Source organism: Vicugna pacos, chromosome 4 (genome assembly GCF_048564905.1).
Source record: "Vicugna pacos chromosome 4, VicPac4, whole genome shotgun sequence".
In the NCBI taxonomy this organism is placed as follows: Eukaryota; Metazoa; Chordata; class Mammalia; order Artiodactyla; family Camelidae; genus Vicugna; species Vicugna pacos.
The window spans coordinates 69,107,002-69,125,000 of record NC_132990.1 but is presented as its reverse complement, the minus strand read 5'-3'; the positions used below and the strand labels follow the sequence as shown (position 1 = coordinate 69,125,000).

At 37.4% G+C, this 17,999-nt stretch overlaps 1 protein-coding gene and 1 non-coding gene across 2 annotated transcripts in view; both read left to right on the top strand.

The window, feature by feature from the left end:
- Window positions 1–17,999, top strand: part of RC3H2 (ring finger and CCCH-type domains 2) — a 48,291-nt gene that overhangs the window by 18,593 nt on the left and 11,699 nt on the right. The window contains exons 6-10 of the mRNA XM_015240359.3: window positions 4,850–5,050; window positions 5,649–5,781; window positions 5,895–6,013; window positions 7,288–7,400; window positions 14,025–14,333. Coding sequence (XP_015095845.2) covers window positions 4,850–5,050; window positions 5,649–5,781; window positions 5,895–6,013; window positions 7,288–7,400; window positions 14,025–14,333 — 875 coding nt within the window. The remainder of the gene's footprint in view (window positions 1–4,849; window positions 5,051–5,648; window positions 5,782–5,894; window positions 6,014–7,287; window positions 7,401–14,024; window positions 14,334–17,999) is intronic.
- On the top strand, window positions 5,449–5,559 carry LOC116280419 (small nucleolar RNA SNORD90). Its single transcript, XR_004189806.1, has one exon. It is a non-coding gene; the product is annotated as a small nucleolar RNA SNORD90 (small nucleolar RNA).

The window sequence follows — 17,999 nt, the reverse complement described above, 5'->3', positions numbered from 1 at the left end:
AGACGGGTTAGTTTGAGATCACAAGTAATGGAAATATGTTCAAATGAGATCACTTATCTCCATTAATGAGGGTTGGACACCACCTGCCTGATAGTTATATTGCTTGCTTTTCTGTCCTTAGGGCAAGAATTGAAATGAATCTCTGGTTTCTTAAACATAATGTTTTTGGCTAAGCAGCCAAATTATGGAGATCATTTGTCATCCTCAAGTGACTGGCTAGATTCTCACACTGTGCATTGCAGATTTAATGTTTCTTTCCTCAGCGGTATCATACTGATTTGTGGTTTATGATTGTCATACATCTACAGCTGCTGCTAATATCTGGCATTTGAATAACACTAAATTTAGAAAGTGATTTCAGTTTCATGCTCTCACTTCATCCTTACCACCCTGCAGTTAAAAATGTTAAAGAGGTGTTTAGATGAATAAAAGGATGTCATGCTGACTTAACTGCCGAAAGTTGTCTCTCTGGGGGCATTTACTCTAATAAACTCACCGTTGTTGGAAGTCTTTGACTTTATAATAAAGTCTGAGAGACCTGAATTTGGGGGGTTCCTCAGGAACAGAATCACCACAACAAAGGTCACATTCAACAGAGTATCAGTTTTATTAATTTGTAATGAAGTACAGTTCTTAAGTGACTTCAGTTCTCATGTTGTAGATATTTTCCTATAGAAGACTATCAAAACTTTGCTTGCTTAGCACGGAATCAGAACCAGTGGAGTTAATGATTGTAATGGTTAATGCAGTAGTTCTCAACTGAAGGTACACGTCAGAATCACCTGTGGAGTTTTGAAAAGTGCACATTTCTGGGTCTTATCCCTAGATATTTTGATTTGATGTTTCTTGTACCAGAATATACCAGTGGGACATGAGCATTCATGTATGCTTTTTAATTATATGGTCTTCAAAGCCAGGAATTCTGATTACCTGAAACTGTAGTTTTTAAAGCTTCATGTGTAATTCAGATGCATGCTGATAGAAGTTTAATAGGACCAGGCTCTGGCTCTGTTGGCCACCTGTGTCCATCTTTACTGCTCCGATAGAAGCTTGCACTGCCCTACATGGTGGTTGGACAACTGTCACCATCCTCTGGTTCTTTGAGTTTCTTTTTTCTATTTTTTAGATTGACAGTTCCTTTTTTGTTTTTTCAGTATTTCTTTAAGTAGGTTATTTTGTGACTTTTAAGTTATATTCTGCTCTTTCTTAAATTATACTTAAGATCACGTTGATTAGAATTTTGAGGGTCCCAAACTTTTCTATAATGTCTGTTTATATATTCCCAAAGAGAAATTTGAGCTTATACTATTAACTCTGAGAAGGTAACTTGATTTTCCCATCTTCATGTTCTTGGGGTCATACTACTATTGTCTTATGTGCCAACAGTAGCTATCAAAACAACCAGTGAGGTGGTCTGGGGATACTTTCATTTTACTGATGAGGAAATCCTCGATTTGAATAGTTTGAATGTTTTGTTCAACCTAAGTTTCAGAGCTTGTTACTAGTCTTAGGTATTATGAATTCTAACCAAATATCAAATTTCATTGTGGCCATTAGCGGGTTTCAGTGGTTCAGGAGTAAGTGTCTATCATTTATTGTAGAAATCATCTAGCCACATACCTGCATGGTTGGATAATTAGACAGTTTCACTAGGACATGTGAAACTCTACCTTTTGAATTTTTTTTTTGTCACTTAAGTCAGGTATAGATTAAAGCTATAAAAATACCCTAATGATCATTTATGTGGTGGCAGAAAATTTCTTAATTTCTTCATCACCTGTAATGCTAATATTTGCCTAACCACTGGCTGAACTGATCATGTCACTCTTCTGCTTAAAAGTCCTCAGTGTTTTCCCATTCCCTACAGGATAATACAGGCATATCTCGGAGATACTGTGGGTTCTCTTCCAGATCACTGCAATAAAGTGAATATAGCGATAAAGCGAGTCACATGGATTTTTTGGCTTCCCAGTGTATATAAGAGTTGTATTTACACTATACTGTAGTGTGTTAAGCATGCAATAGCATGATGTCGAAAAAAATGTATGTACCTTAATTAAAAAATACTTTATTGGTAAAAAATGCTAACCATCATCTGAGCCTTCAGCCAGTCATTATCTTTTTGTTGGTGGAGGCTCTTACCTCAGTGCTGATGGTTGCTGACATACCAGGGTGATGGTTGCTGAAGGTTGTGGTGTTTGTGGCAGTTTGTTAAAATAAGACAACAAAGTTTGCCCCCCTAATTGACTCTTCCTTTCAGGAATAATTTCTCTGTAGCATGCAATGCTATTTGATAGCATTTTACCCACAGCAAAACTTCTTTCAAAATTGGAGTCAGTCCTCTCAGACCCTGCTGCTGCTTTGTCAGCTAAGTTTATGTGATATCCTGAATCCTTTGTTACCATGTCAGCGATCTTCACAGCGTCTTCACCAGGAGTAGATTCCATCTCAGGAAACCACTTTCTTTACTCATCCATAAGAAGCAGCTCCTCCTTCATTAAAGTTTTGATCATGAGATTGCAGCAGTTCAGTCACATCTTCAGGCTCCATTTCTAATTCTAGTTCTCTTGCTGTTTCTACCACATCTGCAGTTACTTCTTCCACTGAAATCTTGACCCCTTCAAAGTCATCCAGGAGGGTTGAAATTCCTGTTACTGTTGATATTTTAACCTCTTCCCGTGAATCACAAGCGTTCTTAGTGCAATCTAGAATGGCGAGTCCTTTCTGAGAGGTTTTCAGTTCAGTTTGCACAGGTCCGTCAGAGGAATTACTGTCTACGGTAGCTATAGCTTTACAGAATGTATCTCTTAAATAAGACTTGAAAGTTAGAGCTACTCCTTGATCCATGGGCTGCATGCAGAACGGATATTGTGTTGGCAGGCCTGAAAACAACATTAATCTCGTTGTACATCTCCGTCAGAGCTCTTGGGTGACCAGGTACATTGTCAGTGAACAGTAATATTTTGAAAGGAATCTTTTCTTTCTAAACTGCAGGTTTCAACAGTGGGCTTAAAATATCCAGTGAACCATATTGTAAACAGATGTGCTGTCATTTGGGCTTTGTTGTTCTATTTCTAGAGCACAGGCAGAGTAGATTTAGCATAGTTCTTAAGGGCCCTAGGATTTTTGGAATGGTAAAGGAGGATTGGCTTCAATTTAAAGTCACTAGCTCCATTATCCCCTGCAAGGGAGTCAGTCTGTACTTTGAAGACAGGCACTGACTTCTCCTTTCCAGCTGTGAAAATCCTAGATGTCATCTTCTTCCAATATGGGGCTGTTTCATCTGCACTGAAAATCTGTTCTTTAGGATAGCCACCTGCATTAATTATCTCAGCTAATCTTTTGAATAACTTATTGGAGTTTCTGCATTACCACTTGGGGCTTCATTTTGCATTTTTATGTTATGGAGCTGGCTTCTTTCCTTAAACCTCATGAACCAACCTCTGCTAGCTTCAAACTTTTCTTCTGCAGCTTCTTAATCTCTCTCAGACTTCTTAGAATTGAGGCATGGTAGGGCCTTGCTCTAAATTAGGCTTTGGTTTAAGGGAATGCTGGGCCTGGTTTGATCTTCTATCCAGACCACCAAACTTTCTCTGTATTAGCAATAAGGCTATTTTGCATTCTTATCATTTGTGTATTCACTGGAGTTGCACTTTCAATTTCCTGCAAGAACTTCTTTGCATTCACCTCTCGGTTAGCTGTTTAGTACAAGAGGCATAGGTTTCAGCCTATCTTAGCTTTCAACACACCTTCCTCCCTAAGCTTAATTATTTCTAGCTTTTAATTCGTAGTGAGAGATGGGTGACTCTTCCTTTCTCTTGAACACTTAGGATATTGTGGGGTTACTAACTGGCCTAATTTCGAGATTGTTGTGTCTCAGGAATTAGGAAGACCTGAGGAGAGGAAAAGATGGGGGAATGCCAGTTGGTGGAACAGTCAGAACACACACATTTATCAATTAAGTTCACTGTCCTAAATGTGTGTAGTTCGTGGTGCCCCAAAATAACAATAGTAACATCAAATATGACTGATCACAGATCACCACAACAAATGTAATCATAATGAAGAAGTTTGAAATATTTTGGGAATTAACCAAAATGTGACACAGAGACTTGAAGTGAGTAATGCTGTTGGAAAAATGGTGCCAATAGACTTGCTTCACACAGAGTTGCCACAGACCTTCAGTTTGTAAAAAACACAGTACATATCTGTGAAGCACAATAAATTAAGTGGAATAAAACGAGTTATGCCTGTACCCAAATTTCTCACCATATACAACACCCTCTATGATTCTTCTCGAGCCAGCATCTTAGCCTTTAATTCTAGGTGCTCTGCTCTTTCATGTTTCTGTTTACCACTTGCCACTCTTTTTAGAATTTTACTCCTCACTGTACTTTGCCTGGGGAACTCCTGTTCATTCTTGAAGACTCAGTTTATGTAGCTTTCTCCTGGAGGAAGCCTTCTCCGATACTCACCCTTCCCTCCCCCACCTGTTAGATTTAATTGCCTTAACTTTACGTTGCCATAGAGCCTTCTAATAGCATTTCTACTATGATTTTCTGTTTACAAGTTTCTTTCCTACCAGCCGCTGAACTCAACGAAGGAAAGCAGAACTATATATTGAGTTACGTAAATTCTGCTTTGTTCCAAAAAGAAATTATGCTAAGGACATTATTTTCGTTGCACCTTCTTTGTGTAGTATCTGACATGCAATACATTCCCCCCTCCCCAATCCAAAAAAAAAAATAAGAGAGAGAGAGAGAGAGAGAGAGAGAGAGAGAAAGCTGGTTAAGGGAGGAGGGAGAGCAGAGCAATTCTGATTTTTTTCTTCTTTTTTTCTATTTTTTAGGTTACCAAAAGGGATGAAGACTCTTCCCTGATGCAGCTAAAGGAGGAATTTCGGAGTTATGAGGCATTACGCAGAGAACATGATGCCCAGATTGTTCACATTGCTATGGAAGCTGGACTCCGTATTTCCCCTGAGCAGTGGTCCTCACTTCTGTATGGTGACTTGGCGCATAAATCACACATGCAGTCTATCATCGATAAGGTTTGTGCAATTAATGATGCTGATTTTATATTATTGCTGTTATATTCAACAGTGCTTGGTGGGTGGGTATAGCTCAGTGGTAGAGTGCATGCCTAGCATGCAGGAGGTCCTAGGTTCAGTCCCCAGTACCTCCATTAAAAAAATAATAATTAAAAAAAATTTTTTTAGGTATTTAAATCTTCTGAAGGGACTAAGGAGACAATCGGTTGGAGATTCTTGTTTTTAAATATAAGACTCTTATAAATACCTTTCTATTATTTTCTAAATCTGAAGATAAACTAAGGGAGGCAACAGGGTATTAGCACACAGATAATACAGGATATTAATATAAGAGCAGCCTGGTTTACAGAGTCTGTCATTTATCTGTATTGTGACACCAGATAGCTAATACAGCCTATGAATAAGTTTTCAAAGTGTCTAATGATGAATTTCATAGGGCAGATTCTGAGGTGAAAGTTTAATTCATCACTGATACTCCTACTATGGAATCTGAAGACACTTGAAAACCTGTTCAGTATATTGACTGACTGAAAGCATGTGAATATAGATGTGTCATAAGAACCAGAATAAAAACCATTCTGTTTTCTTTTTGTGTTAGCTGCAGTCTCCAGAATCATTTGCAAAGAGTGTTCAAGAATTGACAATTGTTTTGCAACGAACAGGTGACCCAGCTAACTTAAATAGACTGAGGCCTCATTTAGAGCTTCTTGCGAACATAGACCCTAATCCAGGTATGTGGGGAAATAATTGCTTATACTTTTTCTAACTTTGAGGTAAATAAGACAAGAGATTTACTGCTAACAAATTCTCCTCCCTATCCCATCCCCTTGGTGGCCTATTTTAGATGCTGTTTCACCAACTTGGGAGCAGCTAGAAAATGCAATGGTAGCTGTCAAGACAGTGGTTCATGGCCTTGTGGACTTCATACAAAATTATAGTAGAAAAGGCCATGAGACACCTCAGGTAAGCACACTGACTGCACTTCTGACTGCTCTTATTTCTAAGGTTCATCTTGAACATCTTATCAAGCTGTTTGATTAATGGACTTCTTATATGACTCTACTCTCACAAGTTTTTATTGTCTCTGCCTTTTGGGAGAAACTCAAGTTTTAGTGCACCTGATAAATAATTCGTAGAGCAGCAACAGTTTGGGGATTATCTTGAAAACGAGTTCACTGCAAGTTTTTTTGACCAATCTATAGATCATTGATTCCTTCTAAATGTTTTGTCTTTTTTTTCCTACTGTGGGAAATGTTGATTTTTTCTCCTTTTCTGTCGTATAAATGGATTCCTATTTGTGTATGTATGGAATTAAATAAATAAAATACTTTCAGTTTACTCTTGAAGGAGTTATTTAAGGTAAAATCCTTTATTCTAATAGTAATGTCCATTTATGAAGTTACTACGAGCCAGTCCTTATGTTTGGTATTTTAGATATATTATTTCTAATCCTCACAGCTACCTGGAAGACAATTGCTATCCCTAAGCTGAAGTTTAAAGAGGTTAAATAACATATCTAAGGTCACGGTGGCAATAAGTGACAGAACTGGGATCAGATCTTCAAAATGATCTTTCCACTCTTCTGTCCTTATTCTGTTAGACAACATTATATATTCAAATATTAACTGAAAGATAAATGTTTCATTTTTATTAGGGTCACAGAAGTAACAGTAACATCATAGAGTTTCATGCAAATAATAATAGTTAGTTATGATGAGGTTTTTATATTTTGCCTCATTATTTGTATGAACTTAAACAGCTACAAGCCTTAAAAGAAAATTATATCTTCAAGTTAACACATGAATTGGTATTTCTTAGTTTTTAACTTTCAGGGTAAATTGTATGCTACCTTTCCTGGGAAAGTTTATATGGACAAAGCTTATGGCTTTTTAAATGCTTTTTGAAATTGTTTGTTTGATTTTGTATCATAATTTTAAGGCACCAATGAATTGATGAGAAAATCTTTTATTTTTATGGGCATTTTGTTGCCTGGCAAATAAGTAAGATAACATTTGGACAGTTTCAGATAATCCTGAGAAGGATTGTCTAAAATGTCATCTCAGGGTTAGGCCAAATAACTCAAAACAGGAAGTAATGCAGTGGTAGTTGTGTCAGCACATGAATTACTTACCTAATGTGAAAAAGAATTAAAAGTGTAAACACAAAATCCTAAAGTCCCGGGAGTGAATGACAACTGGACTCTGCGCTTTTCCACACATTGATTTTCTTTTTTGTAGCCTCAGCCAAACAGCAAATATAAGACTAGCATGTGCCGAGATCTGCGACAGCAAGGAGGGTGTCCACGAGGAACAAATTGTACTTTTGCCCATTCTCAGGAAGAGCTTGAAAAGTAAGTTAGGAGAATTCTCTTTTATTTGGGTTTAATTTTTGGTCATTATGAAAGTGTTATTTAGAGTCTTAAAGTTTGTGATGAGTTTCAAAGATGTAGTTAAGTTTACATTGTAGAATTAGTTAGATTGCAAAATAATCTTTTCTTTTGAAGCTACACCTTGTTGCCTCTGAGAGCAAGATTAACATAATAAGTGGTTCAGAACCTTTTTCAGGGGTCATATTTTAGACCATTGTATAGCTGTGTAGGTGCTAAGCACCTATGCAGAATGAAAATATTCCTATGTGTAGGCTTATTTTCTCAGGTTCCATTGAAGGTAATAGCTGAGTCCCAGGTAAAATTGTAAAGCCAGATACATTTTCTTTTCATGGCTTTTGGGGTTTCTTTAAACATTTTTTTGGTCATCTTTTATCCTTCTCTTGTTCTATGAGTAATCTCTTTTTCTCTCTTCATTTACCCCAGGCCTAAAAGTAAATGGATATGAGCTATAATATGTATTGCCCAAGTTTTTGTTGTTTTGTTTTTTAACCAAAACATTGATCATTGAGATCTCACCAAAAAATTGATCCCAGTCTTTCTGTTGAATAACTGGCCTGTATGTCAACTCTTAATAGACATCTCTCTTTTGTTTTTAGACACTTTAAACCCAATTTGAGCTAATTTTTTCCTCTCATAATCTTCTCTTTTACCTTCAGTTCTGCTCTCCGCAAGTGTATGCTGTCCAGCCAGTTATACATGCCATGTTATAGGAAACATCTTTGTCAGCTTTCTTTCACCTGTTTGACTTAGTCACCAAGTTCTGTCAGTTCAGCTTCCTGTGTGTTTCTTGATCCACCATTGCCTCCTAACTAGTCTTCTTACAGCTACGGTTGCCCACCCCCTACTCCATTGTCCCCCACAAAGCAGGGAGAACTTTGCACGTAAGGCTCATTGGAGATAATGAGGCGGGGAGGGTATAGCTCAAGTGGTAGAGCGTACACTTAGCATGTATGAGATCCTGGGTTCAATCCCCAGTATCTCCTCTAAAAATAAATAAACCAATAAACCTAATTACCTCCCCCCTTAGGTAGTTTCTCATTACCCTATGGATAAAGATATAAATTCTAGATTGTGGCCTGCAAGACCCTGCGTCATCTAATCTGTTCCTACCTTTTTGATCTCATCTCACAACACTCCCTAAGTTTACTCTGTAGTTAAGCCGCATTGACCTTCTGTCAGAGCCTGGAATGTACTGTGCTCCTTTCTGCCTCAGGTCTTTTATGTATGCTGTTCCTTCTGGCTCTGCCTTTGGAGCTTCTCCTGTATCCAGCTCATCCTTCACTTTTTTGGAGGAATCTCCCCAGTATTTCATACTAAACCAGATTTTTTTTTTTGTCACACTTATGAACACTGTAACTAACTTATGGGTCTGCGTTAGAGGTTGATAAATTTTTCTGTAAAGATGCAGATAGTATCTTCAGCTTGGTGGACCATTCAGTGATATCTGTCCACAACCATTCAACTCTGCCATTGTAGCAAAAAAGTCACCACAGACAGTGCATAAAATGGGCATGGCAATAAACTTTATTTACAAACAGGCAGCTTTGACCCACAGGCAATAACTTGCTGACCCCTGATCTATTTATTGAATGATTGTCTACCTTACTGAAGTGTAAGTTCCATGGACTATATCCATCTTGTTTATTGTCTCCTCTCAGTGGCAAACACTGGACCCTGCACATAATGAGCTCTATAGCAGCAGCAATGTGATAGAAGATAAATGTGTGTGCATTAAAAAGAAGAGCAGAAACCTGCTCCTTCTCAGTTGTTCCCCCCCGTCCCCAACTCCACCTGCCCTGCCGGACTGGTGGAGCCTAGAGAGACTGCAGGAGTTCTAAGGAAAAAAGATGCTGTTTGCATCTGGTCTCACTCAGCAGCTCAGTATACAGAATTTTACATTAAGATGATTTTTGAGACTCTAGGAGATATTTTCATCTTGTCCATACCTGAAATAGAGCTTTTTAGTTAAAATAAAGCTTTTTATCTTCAAGTTGGACTCCTACTCTCCATCTCAAGTTCCAGTTTGTGGGTTGTGCACCAGGGGAGTATGGGATTTAATTATATCACAAGTGCACCCCTCTTACCATCTCGCTGTGGTTCCTTCTTTATGTCTTTAGATGTAGAAGATCTTTTTTGGTAGGTTCCAGTCTTTTGTATTGATGGTTGTTCAGCAGTTAGTTGTGATTTTGTTGTGTTCATGAGAAAAGGTGAGCTCAAGGTATTTCTACTCTGCCATCTTAATCCAGTCTATCCAGTTCCTATTTTAGAACATCATTGTCTCTTGCCTACACTGGTAATAGTGGTAGTAAAATGTAATAGTAATAATAATAATAACAACAACAACAACAACAACAATAATAATAGCAGCCAAATTAACTGGTCAAATTTTGTGCCAGGTACAGTGTTTAGTGTTTCACGTGTATTTACTCAGTTTGTCCATTTTACTGCTATGTGGGTTTTTTTTTTTTGACCAGGCATCTCCCTATGTCTCAACTAGGATTTTCATTTGCAAATAAGTGTCTAATCTTGTCTGCTGCTTTAATCTCTTAATCGGTTCCTCCGTATATGACAGGTTCTGGGCCCTGTCTAGCTTTCCAGCCTTACTCCAGCTTTTGCATTCTTTATTGTTTTTAAGGTACATCCAGTTAATCACTGTTTACTACTGTACAGATTCTTTATTCTTTCCTTTGTACATTTTTTTTTACTCTATATCATGTGCTGTCCTCTTTTCTGTTGGGAGAGCTCCTGTTTCTAATTATACTCAGGTATCATCTTCCTTCTGAAAACGTCCCTGACTTCCCAGGCCGTGCTGGGTGCCTGCTGCACTGTGCTGCTGTAGCACTCTGTACATGGTAACTTTATAACTAGCAGTTCTCTTACTGTATTGCAGTTGTTTATTTACATGTGTGTATTTTCACTGGACTTTATTTATTCTATGGGTTATTCATCTTTATATTTTCTGCACTAGCAAGCATCTGACGTGAACTCGGGATATTTATGTTGAAAAGCAAATAATCTACAGTTTATATTTCCAACCAGCTTCACACTGTTGCTGTTAAATAAAAGAAGAAGAAAGAAAACAGGGTAATACAAAGGATTCAAGAAGTAGAAGATGTCATTATCTTGTTGGTTTAAAAAATACATATTGCTACCCAACTGAACTTTTTGAGGGTGGCGCCTTTGTCTTAGCTCACATAATGCACCAGGAGGAGTTCAGCAAATGTTTGTTTGACTTAAATAAATTAATTTTACCAGCCTGCTTTCTCTACTGTACATCTCTAACCAAACAAAATGTAAATGCCCAAAATCTCTTTTAAGAATATTTATGTGAATATATTTTAGAATGTAGGGTATTGGAATCCTGTTCCCAGGAATTGCTGTGTTCTGGAGAGTGTCAAAAGCCTGGCATCAACCAGCTCAACAAATATTTATAAAAATGGTTGTTAAGTGCTAGGTACTTTTTTAGGTGCTTCTGGTCGGTAAAGAGGAACAATAAACATGTAAAAACATGGAGAGCCTTCATATTACCATGACATAATAAAATCGCAGTTCAACAACAACAACAAAAACATGTAAAAAAACAATTTCAGTTATTGATAAAAATGCTATTAAAGAAAGTCTGAGGTGGAAACAAGCTTGGCATATTCAGGAACTAGAAGACCAGTGTGCCTAGAAGATGGAGAATGGGGAGAACGGCAGATGTACAGTTGGAGAGATTAGGCAAGGCCAGATCATACTGGCTCGGTGGACCCTGGCAAGGAAATTGGATTTTATTTTGGAAGCCTTTATAGGGTTTTATTCAGATGGAACAATGAGATTTTTGTCTTAGAAATATCACTAGTGTCTGTCTAGCATGATGGAGTGGTCCAGGCATGAGATTGGTAGTTTGGTCCAACTATAGGAATGGAGATGATGAAACGTAGTCAGATCTGGGGTATATTTTGGAAGTAGAGCTGGTAAGGCTGATAGATTGAATGTAGGGGATGGAAAAAAAAAAAAGAAGAATCAAGGATGACTCCAGGGTTTGGGGCCTGTGTAACTAAGGACTGCCTCTTACTGAGATAGGAAATGCTTAAGGGTAGAAAATCAGTATTCTCTTGACCATATGAAGTTTGAGGCTTATTCCACATTCATGCAGCAAATACTTAAGGAACACCTAGCATGCACCAGGCACTATGCTAAAGATAGAGAAATGAATAAGAAAGGCAGAATCCTTGCTGTCTTGGGGCTTACATTATAGTAGAGATCAACATAAAGCAAATAAATAGAAAACATAATATCTGGTACCGATTGGCACTATGAAGAAAAATAATAAGAGAAGGAGAATGATTGGGAAAGGGGAGATATTTTAGATAAGATTGTCTGAAAGGGATCCTATGACATTTAAGCAGACACCTGAGGGATGTGATAGTGCACTAGAGAAGAAAAGATAATCACAGGAGTGAAGTCTTTGAGGAGGCAGATGGTCTTGGGACCTGGGCCTCAAGTTGAGAGACTGGCCTTCTGTGGAACCCAGGTGGCAAGACTGGCTTGAGTTAGGAACAGGAACTCTTCATCCCTTATTTTAGGAGGAGTGTGTAGTTACAGAAGCAGGAAGCTTGTTGGAATTGGCAGTGGGAAAGTAAATAATTCTCTGGTGTCGTCTGTTTTCTCTGTTAAGTGGGAGACAATGTCATCAGCTGTGGAGGGACCATGGAGAATGGAAAGGAGGATGTTAGAGATAGGGAAGTGAATTTAGCAGAGAAGTGTAGTAATGTATTGCTTAGCCATTTAAAATAATTGATCGTAAATTTGAAGGGAATCTAGTCAGCATGATTGCATGATTTTTCCGGCAACATTCAGCTACTTGGGAGCAGGCACCAAATAAGAGAATAAGTAACGAACTGAACTTGGGTTTTACCTCGTGAGTTCAACAGAGTAATGGGGCCAAGGGAGTTAAAGGTATTTACAAGAGAGGAATTAATGATAGAAAATGGATTCTAAGCTGGGTGAGACACGGCGAGAATACTTGAGGGAGCTCATGGATGATTTGAAAAGACTAGAAAGTAATTGGCTTTTTCAACTGTGAGGTCCAGATTCCAAATCCAAGTTTTTAGCTGCCTAGATGCTAGGAGTCCAGTATGTATCCCCATTTGTCTCTTACTTTACCTCTCTTGGTTAAGATTTTACTTCTCATACCTCCTCTCTTTTAAGAGACTCACAATGAAAACTTTATTTTTTGCCTGCCAACGCAATCTTAAGGTTATCTGAGATTTGTCCTTTGAGAGTGAGAAGCAAGGAGCAGCTTGGCATTTTGTGCCAGAACCTTTGAGGTGAAAAATGAAGGGCACATTTCAGAGCAGCGTGTCTAGGAAAGCACAGGCCCCTCCAGCTACCAGACTGCCTTTCTAAACTATAGGGCTGCTCATAACCTCCGTCTTCAGGAAGTAGTCATTGGTTTCCAGGCATCTACAAGATGACATATATAAACTGGTTGTAACCTATTTATTGTTGGTGTTTTAGATTTGTTTGTTTTTTTAACTTAATGTTCTGTCACTCCACCTTTAGCCAGACTGATCTGGGTACACCTGTCTTTACTGAGCTTGGCTGCTTCTGTCGTTGTGTGTAAATGTATGTGTATGAGAGAGTGGGGAGAAGGAACGAACAATGAAGCTGTTTCTCGATACTGAAGGAGTAAAAGGGAAACTGTTGTGAAGGCATTGCTCATCACTAACACTATTTGTATTTAATTACCATATGTTTGTGTATAACATTAATATCGGACTAATTTAGGTATATGTAATTATGACCCCAAATGTGTGTAGTCGTCTTTCTATTCATGTAACATGGTTGTTTACCACTTTAAACAATTGGAGGGAACATTGACTAGGACTACATTCTAATGAAATTTTTGTTGTATGAGTGGAAATAAATTTTCTTAAATGGAATCCAAGATCAAATAGCTTCATATATTAGAGTATTACATCCGACCACCATAAATAAAACCCCAAATTTAATATCAGAAAAATCTTTAATCCAAATACCTTTTACTTTAGTCATAGACTAATCTGAAAAATAAAATACTAAAATTTCTATATTTTGGTGTAATGTTTGTTTAAGAATGAGTTTTGAGTTTTTTTATTTCTTTAAAATTATATGATATTGTAGCGATTTGGTAACAACAGAATTCTTCCAACTCTTTCATACCTTTTCTCTTCATTCTACATTCCCAACTAAATTTGTCATGGTTGCTTTCATTTTTACGTAGTGTACTATGTATTCCAATTATACAGAATTTTCAAAAGGATCTCTTCCCATTCCCTCAAAATGCTTCTTTGAATACATGTATACTTTGCTTGCTATATTAATTATGTGCCCACATATACAAGTGTTGTATATATATGTATATGGCAGATATATTTTCATGTGGCTGCTGTCATGGCAGAGTTTGATGTAGACTGTATTTGATATTTAGCTGAAGAAACTTTTTCAGAGCAGTTCATCTTTTTACAGTCTTTTCCCATCCTCCCTCCCCCTCGCCCTTTTTTAACTTCAGGGTAAGATTTATTGAAATATTCACTGATATCATGGTTGTTTTTGAAACAGGTATCGATTAAGGAACAAAAAGATCAATGCAACTGTAAGAACGTTTCCTCTTCTAAATAAAGTTGGTGTAAACAACACTGTCACAACCACAGCCGGAAATGTCATTTCTGTCATAGGAAGCACTGAAACAACGGGGAAAATTGTTCCAAGTACAAATGGAATTTCAAATGCAGAAAACAGTGTTTCCCAACTAATCCCTCGTAGCACTGACAGCACGTTAAGGGCCCTGGAGACCGTGAAGAAAGTGGGCAAGGTTGGCACTAACGGTCAGAATGCTGCTGGGCCTTCCACAGAGTCTGTAACTGACAAGTGAGTATTAGGTAAAAATGTTTAACGGAGTTACTTAGCTTTTTTATAGATGCCTGAGTATTTTTATTTATCCTGAGGAAAAGCAGTTAATCAGGATTTTTACACAGACTGTTTATCATGTAGTAGAAAAAGCACTATATGCCAAAAACTTTGAGTTCTAGGCCTGGCTCAGTGATTGGATAGCTCTGTGACCTTGGAAAGTCGTTTCAGCTCTGGATTTTTTTTTTTCCCTTCAACTATAAACTGAACAAGTTGGACCAGAATTGAGTTTTTCACACCTTATTTCCTTGAACTTTAGGATTGAGGCCATAGTGGTGCCAGAAAGGAACTAAGTAGAAACCTAAGCAGGTGAGATGCTTGAGCATCCAGCCCGTTTCAATGAGAACAGTTCCACTTTATGCTCTGTAATGCGGTGTAGGTGTTTAGAGGGAAATCTTTGAAGCCAGACTCTCTGGGTTCAAATTCTGGCTCACACTTCCCTGTTTGATCTCTGGCCAGGTATTTATGCCTTCCTCAGCTTCCTCATCCATAAGGTTAATGTAATAGTAGTACCTACCTACTTAATGTGTTGATTGTGAGGGTTAAATGAGGTAATGTTGCAGTGTGCTCTGAACAGTACCTGCCACATAGCACTCACTAAATATCTGCTGTTATATCATTATTGTTACTACCATTATTATCATTACCATTACTGTTGTTGCATCTCAGCATAAGATTTAATTTGGCAAAAAGGTTTCGGTGCTTTAAGAAAAAAGTTTTAAAACTTTCAGATTATCTGAAAAGTTACTAGTATGTCTAAAATCTCATGCTTTGTTATTCTCTTCGGGTCTTAAACTATGAGTTAAAACATGTTCAGATTTTGTTACTCATAAGTAGTCTGTCAATGTCTATTATATGCCTTATGAGAGAAGAGCATTATGGTAGGCACACAGTAAATTGCTAGTGATTTCGTATAATAAATGTATAGGTAAGCATTTGTATTCCTTATTTCTGTAATTAGCATATGGTAGTGAAATTTGTTTATTAAAGGATTCTTAGAATTTTCCCTCAGAGAGATCTTAGAGATGATATATCAGAGAACATTGTCTAGTTAGCAGGTGTTACTTACACACTCATTCTGAGCTCTGTTCTTGGCATTCTTGAAAATACATGCTGTGTATAAGATATCCATACCTTTAAGAAACTTATGATGACATAGCTGGGAAGACAGTATTTACATATATGAAGAAATACTGGAGTTGGATCAAAGAACAGGAAAATTTTATATTCCTGGGAGAACTATGGGAAATAGATTTCAGAAAAACAAACAGGAGAACATGGATCAAGTTTATTAGTAATTGTATAGAATATTGAGATCAGCCTTTTAGAACTGAAAGTTTATATTAGGGACTGGTTAAATAAGATTAGATAGGTAGATTGGGACCCAGTTATGGCGACCTTGTGTTAAATATGTTTAGGAAATGAGCTTTTGAAGGTTTTTGGCAAGGCAATATTGTAAAACCATTTCATATTCCTATAATGAAATGTTACTCAGCCGTAAGAGTAAGGTACTAGTATATACTGCAATATGGATGAACCTTGAAAACATAATGTTAAATTAAAGAAGCTAGTTACAAAGGTGGCATATTGTAGGATTCTGTTTATGTAAGTGTCCAGAATAGGCAAATCCTTAGAAGACAGAAAGTAGATTAGTGGTTGCTAAGGGCTGGGACTGGGAAAACAAGAGGATGACGAGTGAATGTTAATGAGTACAGGTTTCTTTCAGGGGGTGATGAAACTGTTTCAGAAAAAGATAGTGGTGGTGGTTGTACAACCTTGGGAATAGACTAGAAATCACTGAATTGTACACCTTAGAAGGGTAAATTATGTCTCAATTTTAAAAAAAATGATGGACTAGGAAAAACAACTTTTAAAAATAAATAAATCTAAATAAATAAGTCATTTATTTGTTCATTCAAAAATTACGTCTCTTCTGTGTGGCAAACACCAGGCCAATTGGCATAGCTAATGAAAATGAACTAGATACACTCCCTGCCTCAGGGTCTCTCAGTGTTGTCTGGGAGACATAAACAGATATCATATAATCTGAAAGGTACTATAATGGAGTTGTCTTCCAAGTGTTATTAGAACACAGAAAAAAGAATAATTCGACTTGGAATTATTGTGGAAGTTTTCTTAAAGGTAAAGTGATGATGCCTGAGCCATTCCAAAAGTATGGATAGTTAGGGTGGAAGGGCCTTGTCTGTAGAGAAAGCAGCCCGGGCAAAAGCCCGCAGGTAGAGAGAGGCTGCAGCAGAGGAGTCTGAAGTCTGAAAGTCATCTAGGATATAGCTGTCTGACTAGAATTGGACTTAAAGTCAGCTTCTTCCTTAAGTCTGAATTTCTGAGCTAGCTTTCATGATTTCATAAGGCTATGAACTTTGCCATAGATTTTGATGCCTTTTTTTATTTTGCAAGTTTTAGGAATTTGCCATTTCAAAATGTTATCCAAATTTTATGGTATATAACATTCTGATGTGAAAGGACCAGATAATCTGTGTAAAGCACTTAGCACAGTGTCTGGAATGTGTTCAGTAATTGCTTATTAGTAAGTGATTCTTATTATTGTTATGAGGAAATCCTAATCATTTTCCTTGTTGCCTTTATTGAACTTCAAAGAATAAGCACAGCCCTAAAATATCTTTAATCTGTAAGCCAATACGTTTGTACCTACTATTATTACCCACGGCTTCTTAGTTATTTTCTCTGTTTTAATACAATGATACACAGATACAAACATCTGGTAGACTAATCTGTGCTAGACTTAAAGGCAGCCCATGCTCCTTGTTGTTTATACTTTTGCTTTCAAAGGGCATCTCGAGTTTGAGAAAAAACCTCAAATCTAGTTGGGTTGCAGTGTATTGAATTCCTGCATCAGTAACAAGATCTTTTTCTTGAGTCATCACATATCTAACCTGTGCTAAAGTTCGACTTCTTCAAAGAACGTAAGAAAGGCATAATGAGATCCTCTGGAGCTGATTGCTTGGTGACTTGACAAAGAAAATCCTTTGTGTTTAAAAAATATGTAGAGGATAGAAAGCTTGTGTGTTTTGCATCAGTTTAATGAGTAACCGTTTCATTGGCATTCCGTTCATCCAGCACATGTTTGCTGAGTACCTACTACGTGGCAGGAACTTTTCCATTTGTCTAACAAATATTTACTGAGTACCTCCTGTTTGTCAGAAACTGTTCTTAAAAAAAGGTCTTAGGAATATGGCAGGGAACAAAATGGACAAAAATAGCCTTTCTTCAACAAAAGGCTACATTTCAGCTAATCTAGCTCTTAATAGAACAATTCTCCCTTTATGTATCTGTCTCATTTGTCCCAAAGAATTCTACTGGTGGACTGTATTGTTTCTGTTGAGAAGTTATTGAACAGGATTTTTTTTAACTTCCAGTAGGAAGAATCTTTGCGTAAATTATGGATAAAAAGAGACTAGTGGGGTACATTGTGCCTGGGATTTGTTTGTGTTTCTTGTTTTGTGTTGTTCTGCTTTTTGCCCTCACCAGAATATGAGGGCTGTTACTATAATCTTATGAATTAGCTGTGTAAAGTGGCAGTGAAATTCATTGCCTTATTTGTCACTATGGAAATAATTGAAGTGTTTTCTGTTAGTGGTCACTAAT